This window comes from Chinchilla lanigera, unplaced genomic scaffold (genome assembly GCF_000276665.1).
Source record: "Chinchilla lanigera isolate Chin_1 unplaced genomic scaffold, ChiLan1.0 scaffold00040, whole genome shotgun sequence".
NCBI classification, from domain to species: Eukaryota; Metazoa; Chordata; class Mammalia; order Rodentia; family Chinchillidae; genus Chinchilla; species Chinchilla lanigera.
In genome coordinates, this window is record NW_004955441.1 from 538,407 (window position 1) to 561,653 (window position 23,247).

At 37.0% G+C, this 23,247-nt stretch overlaps 1 protein-coding gene across 2 annotated transcripts in view; it reads left to right on the top strand.

Annotated features, from left to right (window-relative positions):
• Positions 1–23,247, top strand: part of Slc30a6 (solute carrier family 30 (zinc transporter), member 6) — a 39,127-nt gene that overhangs the window by 10,151 nt on the left and 5,729 nt on the right. The window contains exons 5-13 of one of the 2 annotated variants that reach the window (XM_005390837.2): positions 2,893–2,958; positions 6,760–6,840; positions 7,310–7,345; positions 8,127–8,221; positions 12,685–12,733; positions 13,127–13,246; positions 16,227–16,329; positions 17,523–17,570; positions 18,715–18,783. In XM_005390837.2, coding sequence (XP_005390894.1) covers positions 2,893–2,958; positions 6,760–6,840; positions 7,310–7,345; positions 8,127–8,221; positions 12,685–12,733; positions 13,127–13,246; positions 16,227–16,329; positions 17,523–17,570; positions 18,715–18,783 — 667 coding nt within the window. The remainder of the gene's footprint in view (positions 1–2,892; positions 2,959–6,759; positions 6,841–7,309; positions 7,346–8,126; positions 8,222–12,684; positions 12,734–13,126; positions 13,247–16,226; positions 16,330–17,522; positions 17,571–18,714; positions 18,784–23,247) is intronic. The other variant, XM_013517595.1, reaches the window with a different exon arrangement.

Sequence of the window (23,247 nt, forward strand, 5' to 3'; positions counted from 1 at the left end):
TGTACTACAGAGTGAGACCTGGTCTAAAGAAAAGAAAAGCTTCAATATCAAAATATTTAGATTATGCTTGTGTTGAGGATGCTGGGGAAATGGGTACTGTTTTGTGTTTTTGGAAAATGGCTTTGGGCATGGTGACACACACTTATAATCCCAGCACTTGGGAGGCTAAGGCAGGAGGATCATTGCAAGGGTGGTCTGGGGTACAAAGTGAGTTCAAGGCCAACCTGAACTGCATAGCGAAACCCTGTTTCAAAAGACCAAAAAGATAAAAAAAAAGAAAAAGAAAAAGAAAAATGACTTTACTGATCTAATTCACATACCTTACAATAATTATTCATAGAGTTATGTGTACATGCATCATTATGATCAATTTTTTAACATTTTCATTAGCTCAAAAATATGTCACTCAAAAAAAAAAAACCGAAAAATTTAGCCATTACTCACTAATGATTCCATTCACATCTCTGGCTAAAGGCAATCACTCATCTACTTTTCTCCACTTTAGATTTGTCTGTTCTGGATGTTTCGTGTAAATGGAAGCTTAATATACAGTCCTGTATGTCTTCTGAGCACAAGGTTTTTACCATTTTGTTGTCACTCATGTCAGTAGCTTTTTTATTTTTTTTTATTTTTTAATTTTTTTGTCAGTAGCTTTTTTAATTGTGGAAGTATACTGCTATACCACATTCTATTTATCTGTCCATCAGTTAATTGGCATTTGGGATTGTTTCCAGTCTTTGGCTATTATGAGTAATGCTGTTGTGAATATTGGTGTATAAGTTTTTGTTTAGATGAAGGTTTTCATTTCTCTTGCATATATGTCTGGGAGTGAAATTACAGGATCGTAGGATAACTCTGTCTATCCATTGGAAGAATTACTGCACTGTTTACCAAAGTGACTACATCATTTTTCTTTACCAGCAATACTTTTATCAGGATCTGAATTTCTCTACATCCTTGCCAACAATTATTATTTTTATGTATTAATTTATTTTTGGATTTTTGAGAGAGGATCCCACTATATAGTTCAGGCTGGCCCTGAGGATTCTCATTTGCACATTCCAGGAATACAAATATTTTCTAGTCATTCAAGACTAGGGAGATTTTTAGTGTAGCTTCTGTGTAAATACTATATTTTGCTGCTGCTTTTGAATTTGAAGTGACATCAGCACAGTAAGAACTTTGTCATGGTGAGTATGAAGTATACTTGGGGACTGTAACTATTAGACTTCCATTGGAGCTGTCTTGGGCTGTTCAAGGGTGTTTCATGGAATCTGAGGACACAAGTTTAGCTGGGCTGCAGGACTAGAGCTCTGCAGGAATCCATCCATCTCTCATTTGTGGCTGTCTTTTGCTTGGGCTCTCTTACATTTCTTCCGTATAAATCAGAGTCCTTTCTTTCCAAGTCCAGGGATAGACGTATACACATTGTTCGCAGCTTTCACATTTGCATTTCTACTGTCTAAGAAAACACTCAAACTGAGTGTGGAATACTTTGATTCCAATTCCAGGTTTTTTCAGATCAGGAGTTCGCCTGGTGTAGGTCAAGTATTTCAGGTGCCTGCCTGCCAGTGATCTGTGGTTTGCAAACAGGGTCATTTAATAAGAACATACAACTATAAGCAGGGATATAGCTCAGTGGCATAAGTGCCTTCTTGGCAAGCACAAGGTCCTCAGTTTGATTTCTGGTACCCCTTCCCCCCCAAAAAAAAAACCCAAAAAGAGTGTACAACTGTAACACTGTAAGTGTGTAGGTGGGGTGTGTGTGTGTGACGGGACAGCTAATAACTAAGAAATGAATTGTAAGCCAGGCAGACAGCCTATTGGCTCCCTGCTCCATGGACCCTTTCATATTTGCATATAAGGATTGCAGAATGCATACTTAGATATTGATGTTTTAGCTGAGACAGGACATCACTTGAGCCCAGTAGTTGAGGCCAGCCTGGACAACATAACAAGACCCTGTCTATATACATAATGGGAGATAGGGAGATAGCTCTTTCGTAAATGGGAAGGGAGATGAGAGACGGACAGAGAGGGAGGGTCAGGGGAAGAGAAGAGGATGAAAAAAGAATTGAGATGTGTTATGTACATGTGCCAACTCCACGCAGGAATGTCATCATTTTGTGCTGCAAACATGTACTGATCAAACTAAAAATTTTTTTAAAAGAGTGTTATATTAAGTATGTCTTCATTAATCTGGTAAGTAAACCTACTAAAGTGAGTATAAGACAGATAGATACTTGTTACTGCACTTCATACTATAATAAGTTATGTTAGAGTGAACCTCCACTACACTTGGAAAATTAACATATTTTATAAAATCTAACGTATTTTTTTAATATCCAGCCAAATGTGGTGGTGCATGTTTGGAATCCCAGGACTCTAGGAAGCTGAGACAGGAGGATGGCAGGTTCAAACCCAGCTTGGGTAACAGTGATTAGTGAGACTCTGTCGCAGAATACAAAGTGTTGACAAGATAGCTCAGTATGAAGGCTCTGGGTTCATTTCCTGGTATTGAAGAAAAAGGGTCCAGATGTTACTAATATTTAGTTTAAATTTTAACAAAAATTAAATAAAGCTGACCAGTATTAAAATTTATTGTATATGCTAGGATAAAATATATTACCATTATTGTATCTTTTAAAAATTATTCTCAGTTAAGGAAACCATTAAGCTTGGAGAAAGTATGGTTTTGATGTTATTTGGCTGACTTATTATGGATTATAACTGCAGTTTCTTCACCTGTTAAAACTGTTTAAGTTATAAGTTATTAGAATTCATAGTAATACTGATGACTGTTAACTTTCAGCAATTTAGGAATTCTGAAAACTGTCTCAGCATGTTCTCTTCTAGCTCTAGTTCTAATGCTAATTTTTTCTTTTTACTCAGTTTAATAACATGTTTAATAAGTTACTGGGTAATGATGAGGAAACCTAGCCCTGTCTATTCATTTGGGTAAGTTCAAATGATTTTTTGTTGTTAATTTATTGTTATTAGAATAATAGTGTATTCAAGAGCTAACTATAGCCGGGCGTGGTGGTGCACGACTGTAATCCCAGCACTCAGGAGGCTGAGGCAGGAGGATCATTGCGAGTTTGAGACCAGCCTGGGCTACAAAGTACGCTCAAGATCAGCCTGAACTGCATAGCAAGACCCTGTCTCAAAAAGGCCAAAAAAGGGGCTGGGGATTTAGCTCAGAGGCAAAAGCGCCTGCCTGGCAAGCGCAAGGTCGTGAGTTTGGTTCCCGGTACCGGAGGAAAAAAAAAAAAAAAAGCACAAACTATAGGACTTCTGGGAAATAAATACTGCCTGCTTAGTGACATATGATTAAATGGTAAAAGAACATAGAGAAGCCTCTTCTGAGAGGATTCTAGAAAAGAAATACAAACATTTAAAACATAAATTATATTAAAGTGGAATGTTTGCATTCAGTTCTCATGTTTTATAAAGAAATGTTAACATAAAATGATCACATTATATTAATATTTTGAGAATCTTAGTGGAAGTATGAAGGATTTTAATGTAAGTGTATCCCTAGATGTTAAAGTAAATGTGATATAATATTCTACTTTGGTGCAGATAGATTTTTATCTTAAGATTTCAGATTTGTGATAGCAGTGAAAAATTTGAGACTTGTGCCTAAAGTTTAGAAATTATTGAAAGTTGATGGGGTTGTGGATGTGGTTCAGTGGTAGAGTTCTTGCCTTGCATGCACAGGGCCCTGGGTTCTATCTCCAGCACCACACACACACACACAAAAAAAAAAAATTATTGGAAGTTGAATGTTAGAGCTGGATATGGTGATGTATGACAATAAAGCTAGCAGTTCAAGAGGCTGAGGCAGGATAATCGCAAATTTAAGGCCACCCAGAGTGATTTAGACCCTTTCTCAAAATAAAAAAATAAATAAATTAGAAGAGCTGAAGATGTAGCTCAGTGGTATAGTACTTGTTTATTATCTGCAATGCCCCGGTTTCAGTCCTAGTACTAAAAAGAAAAGAAAAAGAACATTGGAAGATATTCTTTTATATTAGAGATTTTTATAATGTATTAGAAAAAATACATAGTGTCTTCCAGATTCAAGGTAATAAAATAAATGAAAATTTTTACTTCAGTAAAGAAATTCTTGGGCCACACTTATCTTTCTCCACCATACCAGTCACCAAGATTATATTCTTTTAAGCAAAATTAGGTTTTATTTCCTTAAATAAAGGCATAAAACAACCTGAAATTTTAATGCAAAATAAGGGTATTCATAACTGATGCCACTGACATTTGACAGAGTCAGACTATTACTTTAATAACCAGTTTTTTGAGGCACAGATATCCACATGTGGAAATCTGTTACTCTAAGTCAAATCTTTTGTTTGCAGGTGACAAACAAAATTTGAAATGGTTTAGGAGGAATAGTGGGACTTTGATAATTATGTCACAAAGCTATGGGAAAACAGTTCTAGTCCCTGGCATGGGAGCCAGAACACTGTGGATAAAGTCTCTTTCTTTTCTTTTTTTATTATCTCTTTCTTACATCTGAGTCCTGCTTTTCTCTGCATGTTAAGTTTAGTCCCTCAAACCCCTTCACTCCACCAACCTGGAATAACTCCCAGCAAGACCTTAGCTCATCTCTTTTCATCTTCATCCTAGAGAAGAATTGACCTCTCCAGCTCTAGTTCAGAAGATCATGAGAAAAAGCTGTTGATTGCATTTGGAGCAAACATGGTCCTTTGTTGCAGTGCTAGGGATTGAATGCTGGGCCTCACATACACTAAGCATACACTCCACCATTGAGCTACACACCTAGCCCATACATCAGTCTTAGATAAGTTACTGTAGATACAGCACAAGCTCAGGTAAGGGCATGGAAGGTCTCATTTTGGTTCACTTGCTTAGAATGAACAGAAAGGCAGGAGCAATTCAGTAATAAGCACTCAGATAGCATTGGAATTAACCATGTACTTGAAGTATTGCTATATTTAATGATTCCAAAATCCAGCTTTCCAGCCTTAAAAACTCTAAACTATCTTCTTGACAGTTTCACATGGACAATTAAATTGGTATCTTAAATATACGATAGAGTTCTTGGTTTCTTCTCCCAAACTCTGGTCCTCTGTAGTTTTACCCATGTTGCTAAATATCACCGGCACTCAGTTGCTCAAGCAAAGATTTCTAGACATTTTCCTTGATTACTTTCTCTCATCACTCACATATGTCCATTATCAGATGTGTTAGAGCAGCCTGCAATGACATCAAGCCCACATCCACATTTCTGTCTCCACTACAGTCACACCAGACCAAACTACCTTCATTTTTTGCCTTAACTAATGTGTAGCATCCTAACTGGTCCCCCATGCTTCTGCTCTTTACCCAGTAATAATCCATTCTCCATGTAGCAGCCAGAGGGTTTAACTCACTGTCATACTTTCCTTTTTTTTGTCTTTTTGAGACAGAGTCTCACTATGCAGTTCAGGCTGGTCTTGAGCTCACTTTATAGCCCAGGCTGGTCTCAAGCAGTGATCCTCCTGCCTCAGCCTCCCAAGCGCTGAGATTAGAAGCGTGCACCACCGCGCCCAGCTCCACACTTTCCTTTAGAACCGTCCAGTTGTTTCCCATCATACTAAGGATGAAGTCTTCACTTACTTCCTTAACTTTATCATTCATCTGAGCTGGCCCCTGCCTACTCTTCAATTTAACCACTCTCATACCCTCTATACCATACTGACTTATCTTCTGTTTTGTTATTTTTTTTTAACTTATTCCTGCCTTAGGGCCTTTGTACAAATTATTCTCTCTCTCTTATAACATGTAGTGAATATCACTATCTTTTCTGAACCTGACTATTTCCTTGGGGAGTTTTAAACATGTATACTTACCACAAGTTGTGCTTGCTTCAGCAGCACAAATGCTAAGTACTGGTAGTATTAGTCTACCTAAGAACTGGTAGTATTAGTCTATGTGCAATGGGAAAAACCAGGATGAATAAGAAAACAGCCCTGACCTCCAGCATATTATGTAGGGAGTGTATGTTTTAGTTATGAATACTCATAACTAAGTGCAGTTGTGGATAGAAAAAAGAGACAATAGAACAAATGATTAAAATTATGAATTCTGGAATCAGTATCTGAATTTGAAAATCATATTTTTCTATTTGCTAACCATATGACTGTGAACATTTACTTTTCCTCTTTGTGTCCCAAGTTCTTATCTCTTCCAAAAAAGAAAGTGAAGTAATCCTCATCCTCATTAGTGCTTTTTTTTTTTTTTTTAAGTCTTTTTTGAGACAAGATCTTGCTATGCAGTTCAGGCTGGCCTTGAGCTCACTTTGTAGCCCAGGCTGGTCTGGAACTCACACGATCCTCCTGCCTCAGCCTCCCGAGTGCTGGGATTACAGGCGTGCACCACCACACCTGGCTCATTAGTGCTTTAGGTTTAAGTAAAATAATATGTTAAGCGCTGTCCATCTCTAACATAAGATAGGTAAATTAAGTATTAGCTATTGTTATGATAATAGTTATTTCTAGAAAAATAAGGACATCCCATAAGTGGGTCCTGGGAATATACATTGTACAAATAGATGCTCTTTTTAAAATTAATTTTCATTTTTATTCTTCTGTTAACTCTATTTTGTTCTAACATTTCAGTAATAGACCTCACATATGTTTGTTAGATGAGTGAATGAATGACTGTCCATGTATTCTGTGGAGACTGTTCTGTGAGTTGAAAGAAGTTGTGGTGATTGAATTAATTTTCTGATTTCAGATTTGAAAGATTGGAAGTCCTAGCTGTATTCGCCTCCACGGTCTTGGCACAGCTGGGAGCTCTCTTTATATTAAAAGAAAGGTATATTTTTGTGTATTATTCTAACGTCCACCCATGACATATTTGAAAACATAATAAAATCCAATGCGATACATCTGGTTTGAAAGGTTATAAAAATTAAGATGATAAATGCTGGAGTCCTTGATAGTATAACTTCTTTTGGTTTCTCAGAATTTTTTCCCTTCTTCTTCACTTATTTTATTTCTCTTTTTGATGTTACTAAATTCAGTCATAGCTGAGAATGAAAGAAGGAAAGATTCAGTTAGACATGTTTTGACACCTGTTACAAACCCATGGATACAGGTTTGGTAGAGAAAGATTGACATGAAATATGAAGGATAATTTGTGAGTCTTATGCCTCATCACTGCTAATAATAGTTGAATATAATATTTTAAAATGTTGTGAACTTTAAAGTAGATTAATTATGTATTTAATGTAGCCTTTTAGTTGTATAATTGATAGGACTTATTAATATTTTTTTTCTTTTAGTGCAGAACGCTTTTTGGAGCAGCCTGAGATACACACGTGAGATTTATTTTTAATATAATATATAATTTGCTTTTAAGTTAGACTGCAATTATTATTTGATGTATTATTTAGAACAATTACTTTGTCCAGCATTAGAGTTCAGAGTGTGACGATGTATATTTCCCTGCGATTGCAAAAACAAAACCCTTTCATCTTTAACAGTTCCCCAGCCTTGGATGTGTCACAGTGTGGCCTTTCCATCTCAATTTAGGTCCTTCCTTATTTACAGACAACCGCTGAGCCGGTCCCTATAGTCTTACAACTTCAAATTTCACCCCCCAAATCTTTCTTGGCACCTATAGAAGAGAATATTGTATATATCACCCACATGCTTAACAAATTTGTGAGCATTACTTATTTTAATCAGTTAATTCAGGAAAGTCTGACTTATATAACAAATTTATGAGCATTACTTATTTTAATCAGTTAATTCAGGAAAGTCTGACTTATATAACAAATTTATGAGCATTACTTATCTTAATCAGTTAATTCAGGAAAGTCTGACTTATATAAGCCAAATACCATTAATATTGATTCAGATTTATAACATCAGTTACCTGTAAGAAGATGTTAATGCTAAGAGTCCTTTTTTTGGTCCCATGTATGAAGGAACAGGAGTAGACAGGGAATAAATGATACGCAGAATGTCAAGTTCAGATGCTGTCTCTGGAAATAGCAAACCAGTAAAGCATCTCTTGGCCTCTCTACATACTGAAGTGACCTATTCAAATTACCAAGAAAACAATGAAAGTGGTTATGTTAATTTTGTTCTTTTTAGGGGAAGATTGTTAGTTGGTACTTTTGTCGCTCTTTCTTTCAACCTGTTCACGATGCTTTCTGTTCGGAATAAGCCTTTCACTTATGTCTCTGAAGGTATGTTTTTCTTATTTACTATTAATTTAAAAATCCTATTAATTTCTTATAAAAAGTTTTTCCTTCATTTATTAACTCTTAAATCAACAAGAAAGTATATTCTGAAAAGAAGGGAATACTAGCCCGTAGGTTTTCAGGTCTTCAGAGAATTACAAAACATAATCTCATTAGCTCAAACTTTGGAATAACATGTTGCTTAAAAACAAATAGGACTGTCAGGCATGGTGACTTATACCTGTAATCCCAGCACTTGGAAGGCTGAGGCAGGAGGATCGCCACAAATTCAAGACCAGCCTGGACTACACAGCAAGACCTTGTCTGCAAAAATAAAACCAGACAGGACTAACCTGTGTATTGCATTATATGTGATACAAAATATATTGTAAATATATTTACATATTTACAAGTTTTCTGAAACTTTATAAGTTTTTGTAAATGTCCAAGTTTAAAGAACTTTATGAGTGTTACAAGGATGAATTATATTTTTAGATAAATCTTTTTTTTTTTTAGATAAATCTCATACCCAAAGTTAACATCTGTTAACGTTTCTATTTTATTCTTTTCACTTTTTTTCAAAGCATATATACAAATTATTTCACATACTTAGAATTCTTTGCATTTAAATTTTTCATTTCTGGATTTTTTTTGTTAACCATATGATTTCTTTTTAAATTAATTTTAATAGTGGGACATGGTAGCACAACTGTAATCTCAGCACTTGGGAGACTAAGGCAGGAGGATTGCTCTAAGTTTGAGGCCAGCCTGGGCTACACAGTGAGTTCAAGGCTGGGCTGAACTGCATAACAAGACTCTATCTCAAAAAAAAAATTTAAATTAATTTTATTGGTATATGCATGGTAATGGCAAAAAACAGACTCAAGGATCAGTGGAACAGATTAAAAGATTCAAAAACAAGCTGGGTGTGGTGGCACATGCCTGTAATCCCAGCACTCGGGAGGCTGAGGCAGGAGGATCGTTGCAAGTTCAAGGCCAGCCTGGGCTACAAAGTGAGCTCAAGGTCAGCCTGAACTGCATAGTGAGACCCTGTCTCAAAAAGCCAAAAAACAAAAAAAAAAAAGATCAAAAACAACTCCAAACACACTCAGCCACCTTATCTTTGGCAAAGTGCCAAACATTTAGTGGAAAAAGATAGCCTCTTTAATAAATGGTGCTGAAAAAACTGGCTTTCCACATGCCAAAGATTAAAATTGGACCCCTATCTTTTCCCATGCACTAAACTAAAATCCAAATGGATCAAAAATCTACATATTAAAATTGAAACACTAATTAAAAAATAAGATAAAATTGAAACACTAAATCTGCTGGAAGATAGAATAGGTAGAACTGTTGAAGATATTGATGTAGACAAAGACTTTATGAATAAAACCTCAACTGCATAGTAAATGTCACAAAGAATCAACAACTGGGGAGAAAAATAGAATCAACAACTGGGATCTCATCTTATTAAAATCTTTCACATAACAAAAAAGAAACCACCAACAGAGTGAACAGACAACTCACAGAGCAGGAAGAAGTGCTTGCCAGCTGTTCCTCAGACAGAGGACTAATATCTAGAATATATAAAGAACCCAAAAAAATCAGAACCCCCAAATTTAAAGACCCAATCCAAAAGTGGGCATCTGAAATGCATAGATAGTCTCAGATGAAGAAGTAGAAACAGCAAATAAATATATGAAAAAATGTTCAGTATCCCTGGTCATTTAAGAGATGCAAATTAAAACACCACTGAGATTCCATCTCACCCCAGCAAAAATGGCAATCATCAAGAAATCAACAAGTAAGGAATGCTGATGGGGCTATGGGGAAAAGGAATGCTTCTGCACTGTTGGTGGGAGTGTAGACTAGTGCAACCACTGTGGAAAGCACTGTGGCGATTCCTCGAGAAAACTAAAAGTAGAGATTTCATTTGACCCAGCTGTTCACCTTTTTGGTATCCTTCCAAAAGAACTAAAAGCGTCATACAACAGTGACATATGCACACCCATGTTTATAGCACCAGTTTGTAATAGCTAAATCTTGGAAACAGCCAAATGCCAATCAGCCAATGAATGGATAAAGATGTGGGGTTTTTTTGTTTTTTTTTTTTACACAATGGAATACTGCTTTGCCGTAGAGAAGGATAAGCTTGAGACGTTTCTAGCTAAAGGATGCAACTTGTGTGAAATAAATTAGACACGAGTTTAAAAACCACATTGTTTCTCTAGTGTGAGAAACTGAAAGTGTAAATAAGGACCAAAATATATAATAGATATTGGGAAATGGGAAGAAATTGTTCAAATGAGAACGGAAACAAGGGAGGGGCAAGAGGGAAAGGAAGGAAGGGAAACAAAAAAAAATATGAGAACAGGAGAGAAAAATGGAAACAAAGCTTTTGTAAATAAGGACATGAGGGGTTGAAGGGAGGGAGAGAAATGGGAAAAAAGGAAGAAGCAAGATCGATCACATACAGGAACAAACCCCCTATAATGAATGTTGTCATATCTACCTTAAATGTACCAGTAAAATGAAAACTCAAATAAAATTTTATTGGTGTACTTTTGACATGCATAATGATCACATTCATCATAGGAAATTTGTACCTGTACATGATATATCCTAATTCTTTTTTTCCCATTCCCCTCCCTTCCTTTTAATCCTTTTTCCCTTCTCCATTTACAAAACTTTTTTTCTGTTGTTTTCTTTCCATTTTTTATCCCAATCCTTCCTTCCCTTTCCCCTCCTTCTCCCTTGTTCCCTTCCCATTTAAACATTTTCTTCCTTTTTCCCAAGTTCTATCAACCTTATGTTTTGTATTGCCTTTTTTTTTTTTTTTTTTTTTTTGAGACAGGCTCTCGCCATGCAGTTCAGGCCAGCCTTGAGCTCACTTTGTAGCTCAGGCTGGTCTCAAGCTTGTGACAACAACCCTCCTGCCTCAGCCTCCTAGTGCTGGGATTACAGGAATGTGCCACCACACACAGCTGCCTCTCATATATTTTTTGAACAAATGATTTTTGAGTGTTTGCATGATAACTTGACATGTGAATATTTTAAAGCATTCTTTTACATGTTTCAGTTTTTCCCTTTAAAATGTAATATTATAACTAGCCTCTTTATATCAAATTCTTTATGTGTGTTTTTAGTTTTTTCTTTAGGAGAAATTATCAATTGTATTAAAAATATTTTGTGTCTGTGTATGATTTTAGGGGTCAATTCCAGTGCTTTAAGCATGCTAGGCAAGCACTGTACCACTGAGCTATGCTACCAGACTACCATGTTTTTTTAAAGGTTTTAAACCTATCACCAAATTTAGTTCTAATAGGGTTATATAGTTCGTATTTTTTATTAGCTGAAAATGGTTTTCAGAAATACCAAGATTTTCAAGTAATATATTACTTGAAATTTGAGTAGCAAATGGTAGTGAACACTTTCTATGTCAACTACTGTGCTAACTTGCTATACGTAGAGTAACCCATTTAAGCCAGGGATATAGCTCAGCGGCATAAGCGTCTGCCTGGCAAGCGCAGGTCCTGAGTTCAATTCCCAGTACAGAAAAAAACCCATTATTCTCTCCATAACTATATGAAGTAAAAATTTTATTATCTCCACTTTACACTGAGGCACTAAGACATTTAATCACTTGCTCAAAGCCACACATCTAGTTATGGGCAGACTTGTGATTTGAAGCCGAGTGTTCTGGTCATCAGTTCTCTCTGTCTCTCTGTCTGTGTCTGTCTGTCTCTCTCTCTCTTAATGTTTTCTTAACTGCTTTGCTATTCTTCTGTATATGACTTGCCAGTTTTTTTTACATCATGGTACACATTAAAAAGTTAATATAGTACTTTAGGATAAATAGAAGAGGATGCTTGAGCCCAGAGGTTATCCCAGGGATTGTCATTGGCAGGTGTCTGGATGTATCCAGATTCCCACCTGACTTTACTGAGAGCAGAGAAAGTTAATAATTGGAAAAGAACCCATTCTCACATGCTAGTTCAGAAGCCTGTTTCACAACATAAAAAGCACTTTAACCTCAGGCTGGGAGTGTGGCTCGGTGGTAAAACACATGGCCAGAACGCATGAGACCCTGGGTTCTTCCCCAGCACCACACAAAAAAACAGCAGTGACAGATATAAGTTCATTGATCCCTTCAAACCAGCTGTCTGTTGTAGTTGAAACTGGCTTGTTTGTTGTTTTTTGTTTTTGTAGTACTAAGGATAGAACCCCAGGCTTTGCACATGTTAGACAAGTGCTGTCCAACTGAGCTGTGTCCCCGGCCCCCAGAACTGCTTTTGACTCAGTATCTTAAGGACGTGGAAAAGAAAAAAGTTCTAGGTTTGAGGAATAGCAGTCTTCCTGAAACTATACACAGTTACTGCCAAAGTTATTTTTAAAATGGAAGAACTAAAGTATTTCTAGAAGTGATTAATTCTTCTATTATAGATAATTTAAATATTTTCTTCTTAAAGCTGCTAGTACGAGCTGGCTTCAAGAGCATGTTGCAGATCTTAGTCGGAGGTAAGATGTTATGGAATTTCATGATATGCATTATTTAAAAAGCATTTATCTAATGTGGGGACGTACTTATTGCTGAGGTTACTGTGTGAACTGAACAGATTAGATTCTTATTCTTCCTGTTTTTGTAAGTGAACGAGCCTTATTCTCAAGTCCTTTTTGCTTTCTTTAAGAACTACATTAAGGCAAGGTGTGGTGGCACTGCACACCTGTAATCCCAGAAGTTAGGAGTCTGAGGCAGGAGGATCCCTGCAATTTCAAGCCCAGCCTGAAATACATAATGAGACCCTGTCTCAAAACAAAGTATATTATTTGATACCAAAGTACAAGTTATCTTTTACACGGTTTTCATCGCTATGATGTAAATTCTGATGGCCCCTCTTTGTTTCTTTATAGCTTGTGTGGAATTATCCCAGGGCTTAGCAGCATCTTCCTTCCCCGAATGAATCCATTTGTTCTGATTGATCTTGCTGGAGCATTTGCTCTTTGTATTACTTACATGCTCATTGAAATTAAGTAAGTATTTTTTATTGTTGTTATGTGTGTTTTTGATTCCTGGGGCCTGACTTTTAAGGGCATCAACAGAAAAGATTGGGTTCAGTCTTCTAGCATTATTGCCAGTTACCTGTGTAACATTGGTCAAATCTGGTCCTCAGGTTCTTCATCTGAAAAATTAAGGAGGCTGCAGTTTGGGTATAAGTATTTCTTACCATAATCTGAGACACAGGCTAGGAACTATTCAGATTCTACACTGCTGCCCGGCTGAGTGAAACAGAGAAGAGGACAGTAAGAAAGAGATCTGAGCTGCAGCTGATATTGCTGGGAGAGGGAGGAGAAGAGGAAGTAGGTGTCAAGCAATTTCTTAAGAATTAAAGGCTCTTAGGAAATAGACATCACAGCTCCTTTAACCGAAACATTGTATGACACAAGTCTTTGCCTTCCTTACCTTTTAAGTATTGGTGCCTTAATCTGTCTTTCATTAGTGTTATTCTTATATTAGTATTACTATAATCTGCCCTTAGTAAGTTCTTATTTTACATGTTCTCCTAAATATCACATATAATTATTTATTTTGATTTACCACTGCTATGAGAATTCCTAAATCTCTTTCTAGCTCATATCTTTGTTGAATTCTAAAATGCCTTTTCTTCATAACTTCAGTTCGTGACTGATTTGATGGACCTACTCTCTTGTGTCATCAAAACAGTTTTTCTTGTATTTCCTATTTCCGTGAATGATGCTCATATCTATTACAATGTTTGTTTTTAATATTGTTTTATAAAATGATGCATAACGTAAAGTTCATAATTTTAACCAGTTTTAAGCGTACAGTTCGGTGGCGTAAGTACATTCACATTTTTGTGTAACCATCACCAGCATCCATGTCCAGAACCTCTGAAACTGTATATGCATTAAACCAGAATTCCCCACAGTCACTGTACCCACCATCACTGGCAACTGCCACTCTACTTCCTGGGCCTCTTAACTTCAACTAAGGAACCTCATATAAGTAGAATCATACAGTATTTGCCTTTTTGTGATGGTCTTATTTACATAGCATAATATTTACAAGTTTCATCCATTATGTAGTGTGTTAGAATTTTCTTCCTCTTTAAGGCCAATAACATTTCATTATATGAAAATACCATATTTAGTTTACCCATTCATGTATAAATGAACATTCAGATTGTTTTCATTTTTTGGCTGTTGTAAATAGTGACACTCTGAACTTGGGTGTGCAAATATTTGCTTGAGTCCCTGCTTTCCATTGTTGAGGGTTTATACCTAGTAGTGGAATTGCTGGACCATGATAATTCTGTATTTACTTTTTTGAGAAACTCCAACGTATTCTTCTCTCTCTTCCCTTCTCATTGTTCTCCATGCAAGTTCTAACTGATCACCAAGTAGTATGTATGTATGTATGTATATTTATTTTGGTCTTTTTGAGACAGGGCCTCCCTATGCAGCTCAGGCTGGCCTTGAGCTCACTTTGTAGCCCAGGCTGGTCTGGAACTCATAACCATCCTCCTGCCTCAGCCTCCTGAGTGCTGGGATTACAGGCGTGTACCACCTTGCCCGGCCACCAAGTATTATTTAGTCTTTCCTGAATTTTGGTCTCTCCTTTCCCATTTTGCTGTCCCAACTAAGGCTTTTATCATCATTTCTTGGCCTAAGTAGAATAATCTAATATTCTAATTTTGATTCACACTTATCTTTAGTTCTGTTTTGTTACCTAAAACGATCATTCAAAATCACCAATTGGGACATAATATTTTCCTGTTTCAAACCCCTCCCCTTTGCATATTGGTAAAAAATTAAAAGCAGAATCAGGCCTCTAACAACCGTATTAACCATCCATCTGTACACAGTTTGTGGTTTCATTGCTGCATCAGGGTTTTCCTGTGGCTTTCACTGTCTAGAACAGTGATGGCGAACCTTTTAGAGCTTTTACTGATGCAAACATCCCACTGTAACACGCATGCCCTAGGTTCGACAGCACTGGGTCTAGAATGTCTTCCTGCCTTTATCTGAACTGTCCTTAAAGGCTGACCTCCTCTTTATACTTATCCTTTCTGGATTATCCCCATGCTAGTAGCCTTGTCACTCAATCTTTTGTGTGTCCATGACACCCTTTAGAGATTTTTACTTTAAAATCCAGAGTGCGTTCGTTCTCTTTCTTTCTTTCTTTCTTTCTTTCTTTCTTTCTTTCTTTCTTTCTTTCTTTCTTTCTCTTTCTCTCTTTCTCTCTTTCTCTCTGTCTCTCTGTCTCTCTTTCTTTCTCTCTGTCTCTCTCTCTCTCTCTCTCTCTCTCTCTCTCTCTCTCTCTCTCTCTGTCTTTCTTTCTCTTTTTGTATATCCTGCTATTGCTAAGACAGGATCTATGTCTTACTCATGTTTGTCAGCAAATGGCAAAAAGTGAAGAGTGCAAGATCAGCTTGTAACCATTGACACTTTGGTCTGTCTTGTTAATAGAACTTCAGCAGAGTCTGCACTGTTGATAAAATGTCGCAGTTCATAAAATGTTGCAGTTCTGCCTCAGTGTTGCTGTAACAAATTCCTGGAGAGTCACATTTTGGAGACATTTAAAGTTTTTATTGAAACAGTTATTCCTTATAGGAAAATTGATAGAATCACTAATTAGTGCCATTATTCTCAGAAATTACTAGATCAAGTTTTTTGTCTGTCTTGGGCAAATGGAAGGAAATCCTTCTAGGTGACAAGATTGAGGCATTCATAGTGGGGAAGTGCTGACAGTTTTTCATCATCATCTATCTTCATACTAATTAACATAATTATTATTTTTCCACCAAACTTTCACAAGAAGGCCTTCTAAAAATTTTTTCCTCCTTTGTGCAGTTTCCTACCTGTATTGCAAATGTGTGATTAAAAAAAAAAAAAATTCTGCTTTAGAAAACTAATTCTATTGTTCAGTAGATTGAATTGTAAGATGACCATGAAACATCATTTAAAATTTAGAATTGTTTTCTCCTTTTAGTAATTACTTCGCGGTAGACACTGCTTCTGCAATAGCCATTGCCCTGATGACATTTGGCACTATGTATCCCATGAGTGTGTACAGTGGCAAAGTACTGCTTCAGGTAAGAGTCTTGGAATCCACATGGAATCAGCACTAGTACTGTTCTCCTACCAAATTGAAATGTACATTTTCTTCTACCAGATTGTAAGACCTGAGCATTTGGAGGCCTGTTAGAAATGAAATCAAATAATAATGTCTGAAATTCATATAGTAAGAACTAGGTAGAATTCCATTGACTAATAAAGTAGCCACAAACTCTTCTGTGTTTCTGTAACATACAATCATGAATTTAAACTTGTTTCCCTCTAATGATATTTTAAGCAAAAACAATATTACTTAAAATTTATAGATACTTATTTTCCCTCAGTAATGTGTTTTGGCTCTTGTATAATCTGATTATGATTGTTTTCTTATTTCGTGTCACTGGATCAGTGAGACTTTTAAATTTTTGACTTAAAATAAAAGATGATAAATTGCTACTCAGTGAAACAGTAAGAACATGTATAAATGAACCCCTTAATAGAAAGGTGTTTTCCTAGCCAGGTGTGGTGGCACCTGCCTGTAATCCTAGTACTTAAGAGGCCAAGACAGAAGAATCCCTGCAAGTTTGAGGCCAGTTGGACAACATAGTGAGATCAAGGCCAGCCTAGAATATGCAGCAAGACCCTGTCTCAAAAAACCAAAAATGTAGGGGCTGGAGATTTAGCTCAGTGGCACAGCACCTACCTGGCAAGTGTGACATCATGAGTTCTATTGCCGGTACCAAAAAGAAATTTCTAAAAAAGAGGTGGTCTTCCAGGGCAGGAAATGTATGTAAGCACTGTTCTTCCTTTGGTCTCTTACCCTGGTGCCTTTTCTAAAACCTAGCTAGGAACAGTAGCTTCATTTCCAAAAGAATTAATAACGAGAAAGTGATAATTGCATAGTGATACACCCTATACAAAATGTTACTTTTTTGGCCATTTCTTGAAGATTTTTGTTGGTTGGCTGGTTGATCTTTTAAGTTGTATTTGTTTCTGGAGATATAATCTTGTTTGTGAGATTTAAAAAACAACAATAAACAAACGTGTTGTCTATAGTGAGCCAGTTGAAACCTCCCTTCCTTAAATCATGATAGGGACATGGCAAAAGCAATGTCTGGTTCAAAATCCACTTGGTAAAAAAAAAAAAAAATCCACTTGAGGGGATTTCAGGACCATTGTTGCAAGATTGTTTCTCTCTAGGCTATCCATATTTTCTTTTCTTTTTCCCCAGACAACACCACCCCATGTTATTGGTCAGTTGGACAAACTTATCAGAGAGGTAAGGTGTGATGGTAAATAAAATCATTTTAATTTATGCTAAGGAAATGAAAGAGTGGTACATGTAATACTTTATTCAGTGCTACCTAGAAAGCCGGGCATGCTGGCGCACGCCTGTAATCCCAGCACTCGGGAGACTGAGGCAGAAGGATTGTTGTGAGTTTGAGGCCAGCCTGGGCTACAAAGTGAGCTCAAGTTCAGCCTGAACTGCATAGCAAGACCCTGTCTCAAAACGACAAAAAATAAAATAAAATAAAATAAAATAAAAATGCTACCTAGAATTTTATTCTAGGGGTGTTTTGTTCTTTATAACACGATAAAAGATGTAACATAGAAACAAAAATAGAAAAATTTGAGGAGTTGCTCAGTTTGAAAACCAAATTTTCTTGAAGTATAGAAGGCATAAGACAAACTAAACATCCTGTCTTTTAAAAATAATGTAGAAGAAAATGGTCTAAAGGCCTGCCTGTGAGCTGCATAAATACTGTGACTTTTCTGATTCTATATTTAAATGTAGGATTTGATAAAAATCAAAATTCACTTTTACATGACATTTTACCACTGAACATATTCTGTGAACTTAGACTTTTTGTTACAAATTTTAACCTGTTATCTAATGACAAAACAAGATATTGGGACTATTCTAAACTCTTGGTTGTCAGTATCACAAAGGCCGCTTTTCCCAGCATAGTTGATGACCTGTCTCAGCTAGTGAAGTCTGGCCCTGGATGCGCCTGCTGGGCCACTGTGCCCATGTGCAGCACACTCTGACTGCCGTTGGAGTACCCTGACAGGTCATCCAGATAGTATTCTGTGTTCAGAGATTTGTTATGAGGAAATCCAGAGAAAGAAATGATGGCAGTAAAAATAATGATCTCACATACTGATAAAATCAAAAGAGGTGTCATATATTGTTGAATGGTGGGAGAGGACATGTTTAAGACTGAGCAGTTATGACCTCGTTCTAGAAGGATGGACCCAGCTTGGGTCACTACTCACCAAGCAGGAAGTGGTGGTACCTCAAGTGCCAGAGATTTCTCTTAGCTCATGAGTATCCTTGTATAGGGTTTAGGCATGTCATTTACAGGCTTAAATCAAGTCCATAATGAAAAATATTGATTACTTCCTTATATGTTGTTGATTAGGTATCTACCTTGGATGGAGTTTTAGAAGTCCGAAATGAACATTTTTGGACTCTAGGTTTTGGCTCATTGGTATGTTTTTCAATGTATTACTTTGTATGTAATTTAAAACGGTTTTTAATTTTAAAACAGAAAAAAGTCTGCTATCTAAAAGGTGGTCTCACTTACCTAATTGAGATTGAGTGATTTTTTTTTAAATCTTCAGTCTACAGTTGATATGCATAGTAGATTGCCCAGATAAGAAAAATCCATAGTCATTGTGATTCCTAACTATGAAAACATTACAAATATATATATATATATGGAGGATCTCTGTGAGTTCGAGGCCAGCCTGGGCTCTAAAGTGAGTTCCAGGCCAGCCTGAACTACATAGCAAGGCCCTATCTCAAAAAAAAAAAGGTGCAAAAATTAAAAGTACAAGTATGTATTTTCTTTCTAACTACAGTTGGAATTTTGTAGATCTTGCCAAATATGTTAAGTTGTTGTTATAATACAACTTGCTTCTGTATAAAAGTTCATATTTTCCAATCCAGTTTGGACTTCATTGCCGGAGAAACTTTATTATGACATGATTTTATTCCTCTTGGGAGTGACAAGAGAAATACAGAAAAATATCCCAGCTTCCCATAATTTAAAACCCTATATTCCCATCATCTAGAGAAGACTGCTGTTGAAATATTAATGGTTATACTTAAATATTGATTGTCCTTAAAAAATTTTATAATTTGCTCTTTTCAGTTGATACCTGTTTCCTTGTGTCATTGAATACACTTCTACAATATCACTTTTTAAAAATCAAATAAGGTTTTGTTTTTATCTTTTTAAAAAATTGGTACATTTTAGATATACATAATGATATTCATTATGAGGAATTTGTACCCATAAATGATTATCTTACTTCTTTTTTCCCATTTCCATCCCCCCTTCAGCCCCTCCCCGCTCCTTATTTACATTTTTTTCTGTCTATTCTTTTACTTGTCACTTCTTCCCTCTCCTCCTCACCTCTCCCTTGTTCCCCTTCTCATTTGAACATTTTCTTCCCATTTCTCAATATCTATTATGCATTTCAATCCTTATTTACACTTTTAATTTCTCACACCAGAGAAACAATGTGGTATTTAAAGGTGTCTCCAATGTATTTCACTTAGGAGTATCATCTCGAGGAACATCCATTTAGCTAGAAGTATCTCAGGCTTATTCTTCTCTATGGCAGAGTAGTACTTCCATTGTATAAAAAAGAAAAACTACACATCATCTTTATCCATTCATCAGCTGATGGGCATTTGGGCTGTTACAAACTGTGTCACTATAAACATGGGTGTGCATATATTGTGGTGGTATGATGCTTTTAATTCTTTTAGGAAGATACCAAGGAGAATAGCTGGATTGGAGGTTGTTTTCTTTTAAGACATGAAATACTTTGCTCCAAGCCCTCCTTGACTTGAGGGTTTATGTTGAGAAGTGTGCTGTGATTCTTATGGGCTTTCCTTTATAGGTGATTTGTTTCTTTTCTCTAACACCTGTTAATATTTTATTCTCATGTTTAATTTCTGGAATCTTGACCTTTTTTTGGCACTGGGAATTTAACTCAGGACCTCACCCTTGCCAGGCAAGCACTGTGCCACTGAGCTGTATCCCCCACCCTGGAATCTTAACTATTATATGCCTTGCTGTAGATTTTTTTTTTACCATAGCTAATTGGAGCTCTACATGCATTACTTAACTTTATGTCAAATTCTTTTTCCATGACTGGGAAGTGTTCTGCCATTACTTTTGTGAATAGGTTTTTTATGTCATTTGTATTTTTTTTTTTCTTTTTGTCTTTTTGAGGCACGGTCTTACTATGCAGTTCAGGCTGGCCTTGAACTCACTTTGTAGCCCAGGCTGGTCTCAAACTCGCAACGATCCTCCTGCCTCAGCCTCCTGAGTGCTGGGATTACAGGCATGCACCACCACACCTTGCTATCTCCTGCTTTTTCATTGACACTGATCATCTCACGTTATTCTTCTTTGCATCATCTAGCAGCTGTTGGATTGGTTTCTCATGGTCCCTTGTTATTTTTGAGAAATCTTCCTTTTTATGATTGTTAACTGCAATCTTGTCTTCTGTACCTGAGATTCTATCCTCACATTGGGCCATTCTGCTGTGTATGCTTTAAATGGAATATTTAATCTTCTGTATATCTGTTTGAATCTGTTTTATGGATTCTATTTCTTTCCTATGTTGGACACTCATGGTTTCCATTATTTTGCTAAGTTTCTCTATTTTTTTTTTTATCTTATCTGCTCTAGAGTCACTAACCAAGTCTTGCATTATGGTCATGATCTCTATAGTTATCTGAGAAATTGTTTGTGATTTGATTTTTTCCTAGCACCTCATTCAACTGCTTTGTTACTTCTGCTGTTAATATTTCAGTGTCCAGGTGGGTGGCTTTCAAATTGTTCCACCTTATTGCCCCCTCGGTTTGTCTTTGGTGAGCTGAAAGTCTGGGGTTGTATCTTCTTAAGTGTCTTCTCATCTTTTCCTTTCTTTTTTTCAGTTTAATTCTTATTTTGATGCTTCTAAATTGTTTATGGCAAGTAGCTTTATTGCTAGTATTTAGAACCCTTAGGAAATAACTGTTTCTCATAAATTTCTTCCATGTGTAGCTGGCTTTTGGGTTTTGAATCTTTTGCAAGATCCTACCCCTTCAGTTTATTGATGATAAGTTGCTGCCTACTTGGCCTAGCCTTTGGCACTGGCCTCTTGTGTTGTTTATGACCCTTAGGCAATCTCAGTCTTGGCATCCCAAGAAGAACACTGATTAGAATAATTATGTCACCTGGGATAAAGTAATACAATTAGCAATAACAATAGCATCAAACACAATCTAGAAAATAACAAAATGTGGTGACTATTAATTTGCTACCTTTAACCATGTGAACTATATTTGTGCTTCTATAACAAAATCTAAAACAAATCAGAAAATTCTATACAGTAAATATGTCCTCAATGTGGCAATTTTATCCTTAGGGGAAAAAATTTAAAAGGGGTTAGGGAGAAAAAAAAGAGAAACAGAAAAAGAAGAAGAGATTAGAGGCAAGGCTGGAAGACAAAGGAAGATTATGCAAACTTTGGGAAACTGGTAAAGAAGACAGGATGAAGACAAGAATGAAAACCAGAATAGAACAATAACAAAACTAGAAGAAATGTTCACACTCATATAAAATAAGAGCAATGAAGAAGACAAAACAAAAAGGTGAAGAAAATAAGAAAAAAATGTCCATGTCAAGGGCTGAATCTACTGTCACTGGTAGACAAATTGGGCAGAGCCTGGATTCATGTTGATTAATCCCAGCAAGCCAGCTGTAGATTTACAGTGGGGTAGTGCATAATCCCAGCAAGCCTGCACCTTTACTTCCACTAAAGTTCAGGCCAGTTTCTGGCTGTGAGGCTAGAACTGATTTGTTCAGCCTGCAACATTCCATATGCCTCCTGCTGGCTTGAACTAGGCTCCTCCACCTCCTGCCAACTTGAACCCAATTCCACCTCGCCCAGACACTGGGAGCTGCTAGATGGAGGGATCCCACAGCTGCTCTGAGTTCAAAGCTCAGCTGGCCCATGTCCAAGATGGCTACCAGCCAGTCGCCATCTGCTGGGCTATATCTGAACCCAAATAACTCACCATCTACTGCAGTGTGCTGTGTCCACTGCGTTGTTCCACTGGTGCATTTCTCTGTGGAGGCCTCTGAGGTTGCCAGTAGTCACGTCTGCAGGTTCAGTCTGCCTTTCACGTGCAGTGACTCAGGGCTTGGAGAAAGCACCATTTGCTTCCACCTTCTCCATTGAAGTCTCTCTCTGCCCTCCCCATGGTGTTCAGTTCTAGCTTCAGATCCTTTCTAGGTCCCAGGGACCCAAGGGACCCACTTCCCTCCTTTTATTCCAGTGTCTGGACACCAAATGAAGAGGTTGTTTCTCTGCTGTTCATCACTCTCCCATCATCCTGCAAGTTTCTCTGTTTTCATGATATAAGACAAATGTCATAGGTGGACAAGTTGGGGTGATCCTGCAGCTCATTGTATCATTTGCCTTGCAGCCCTTACTGTCAAGCTTGAGCTTTTGTGGGAAAGTGACTGCTTCACTTCCACCTTCTCCTGCTGTTTCCCTCTATAGTTATTATTTTTTAAATTTACTTTTTATTTTTGGATGTTTCAGACTCATTGTCTAGTGAATTCTCCAGAAAGGATCCCTGAGAACAACAGTCCTTGATTTTTTTTTTTTTTTTTAGCAACAGGGTCTCACTATGTAGTGCAGTCTGGCCTTAAACTTGAACTTGCTTGTGTAGCCTTGGCTGGCCCCAGACTCCTCCTGCCTCAGCTTTCTGAGTGCTGAGGTTACAGGTATGCACCTCTGCACCTAGCATAGTTCCTGAATTCTATTCTTTTCTCTCTCGCTCGCTCTTGTTTTTTTTTGTTTTTTTTGAGACAAGGTCTCACTATGCAGTTCAGGCTGGCCTCAGACTCACAGCAATCCTGCTGATCAGCCTCCCAAGTGCT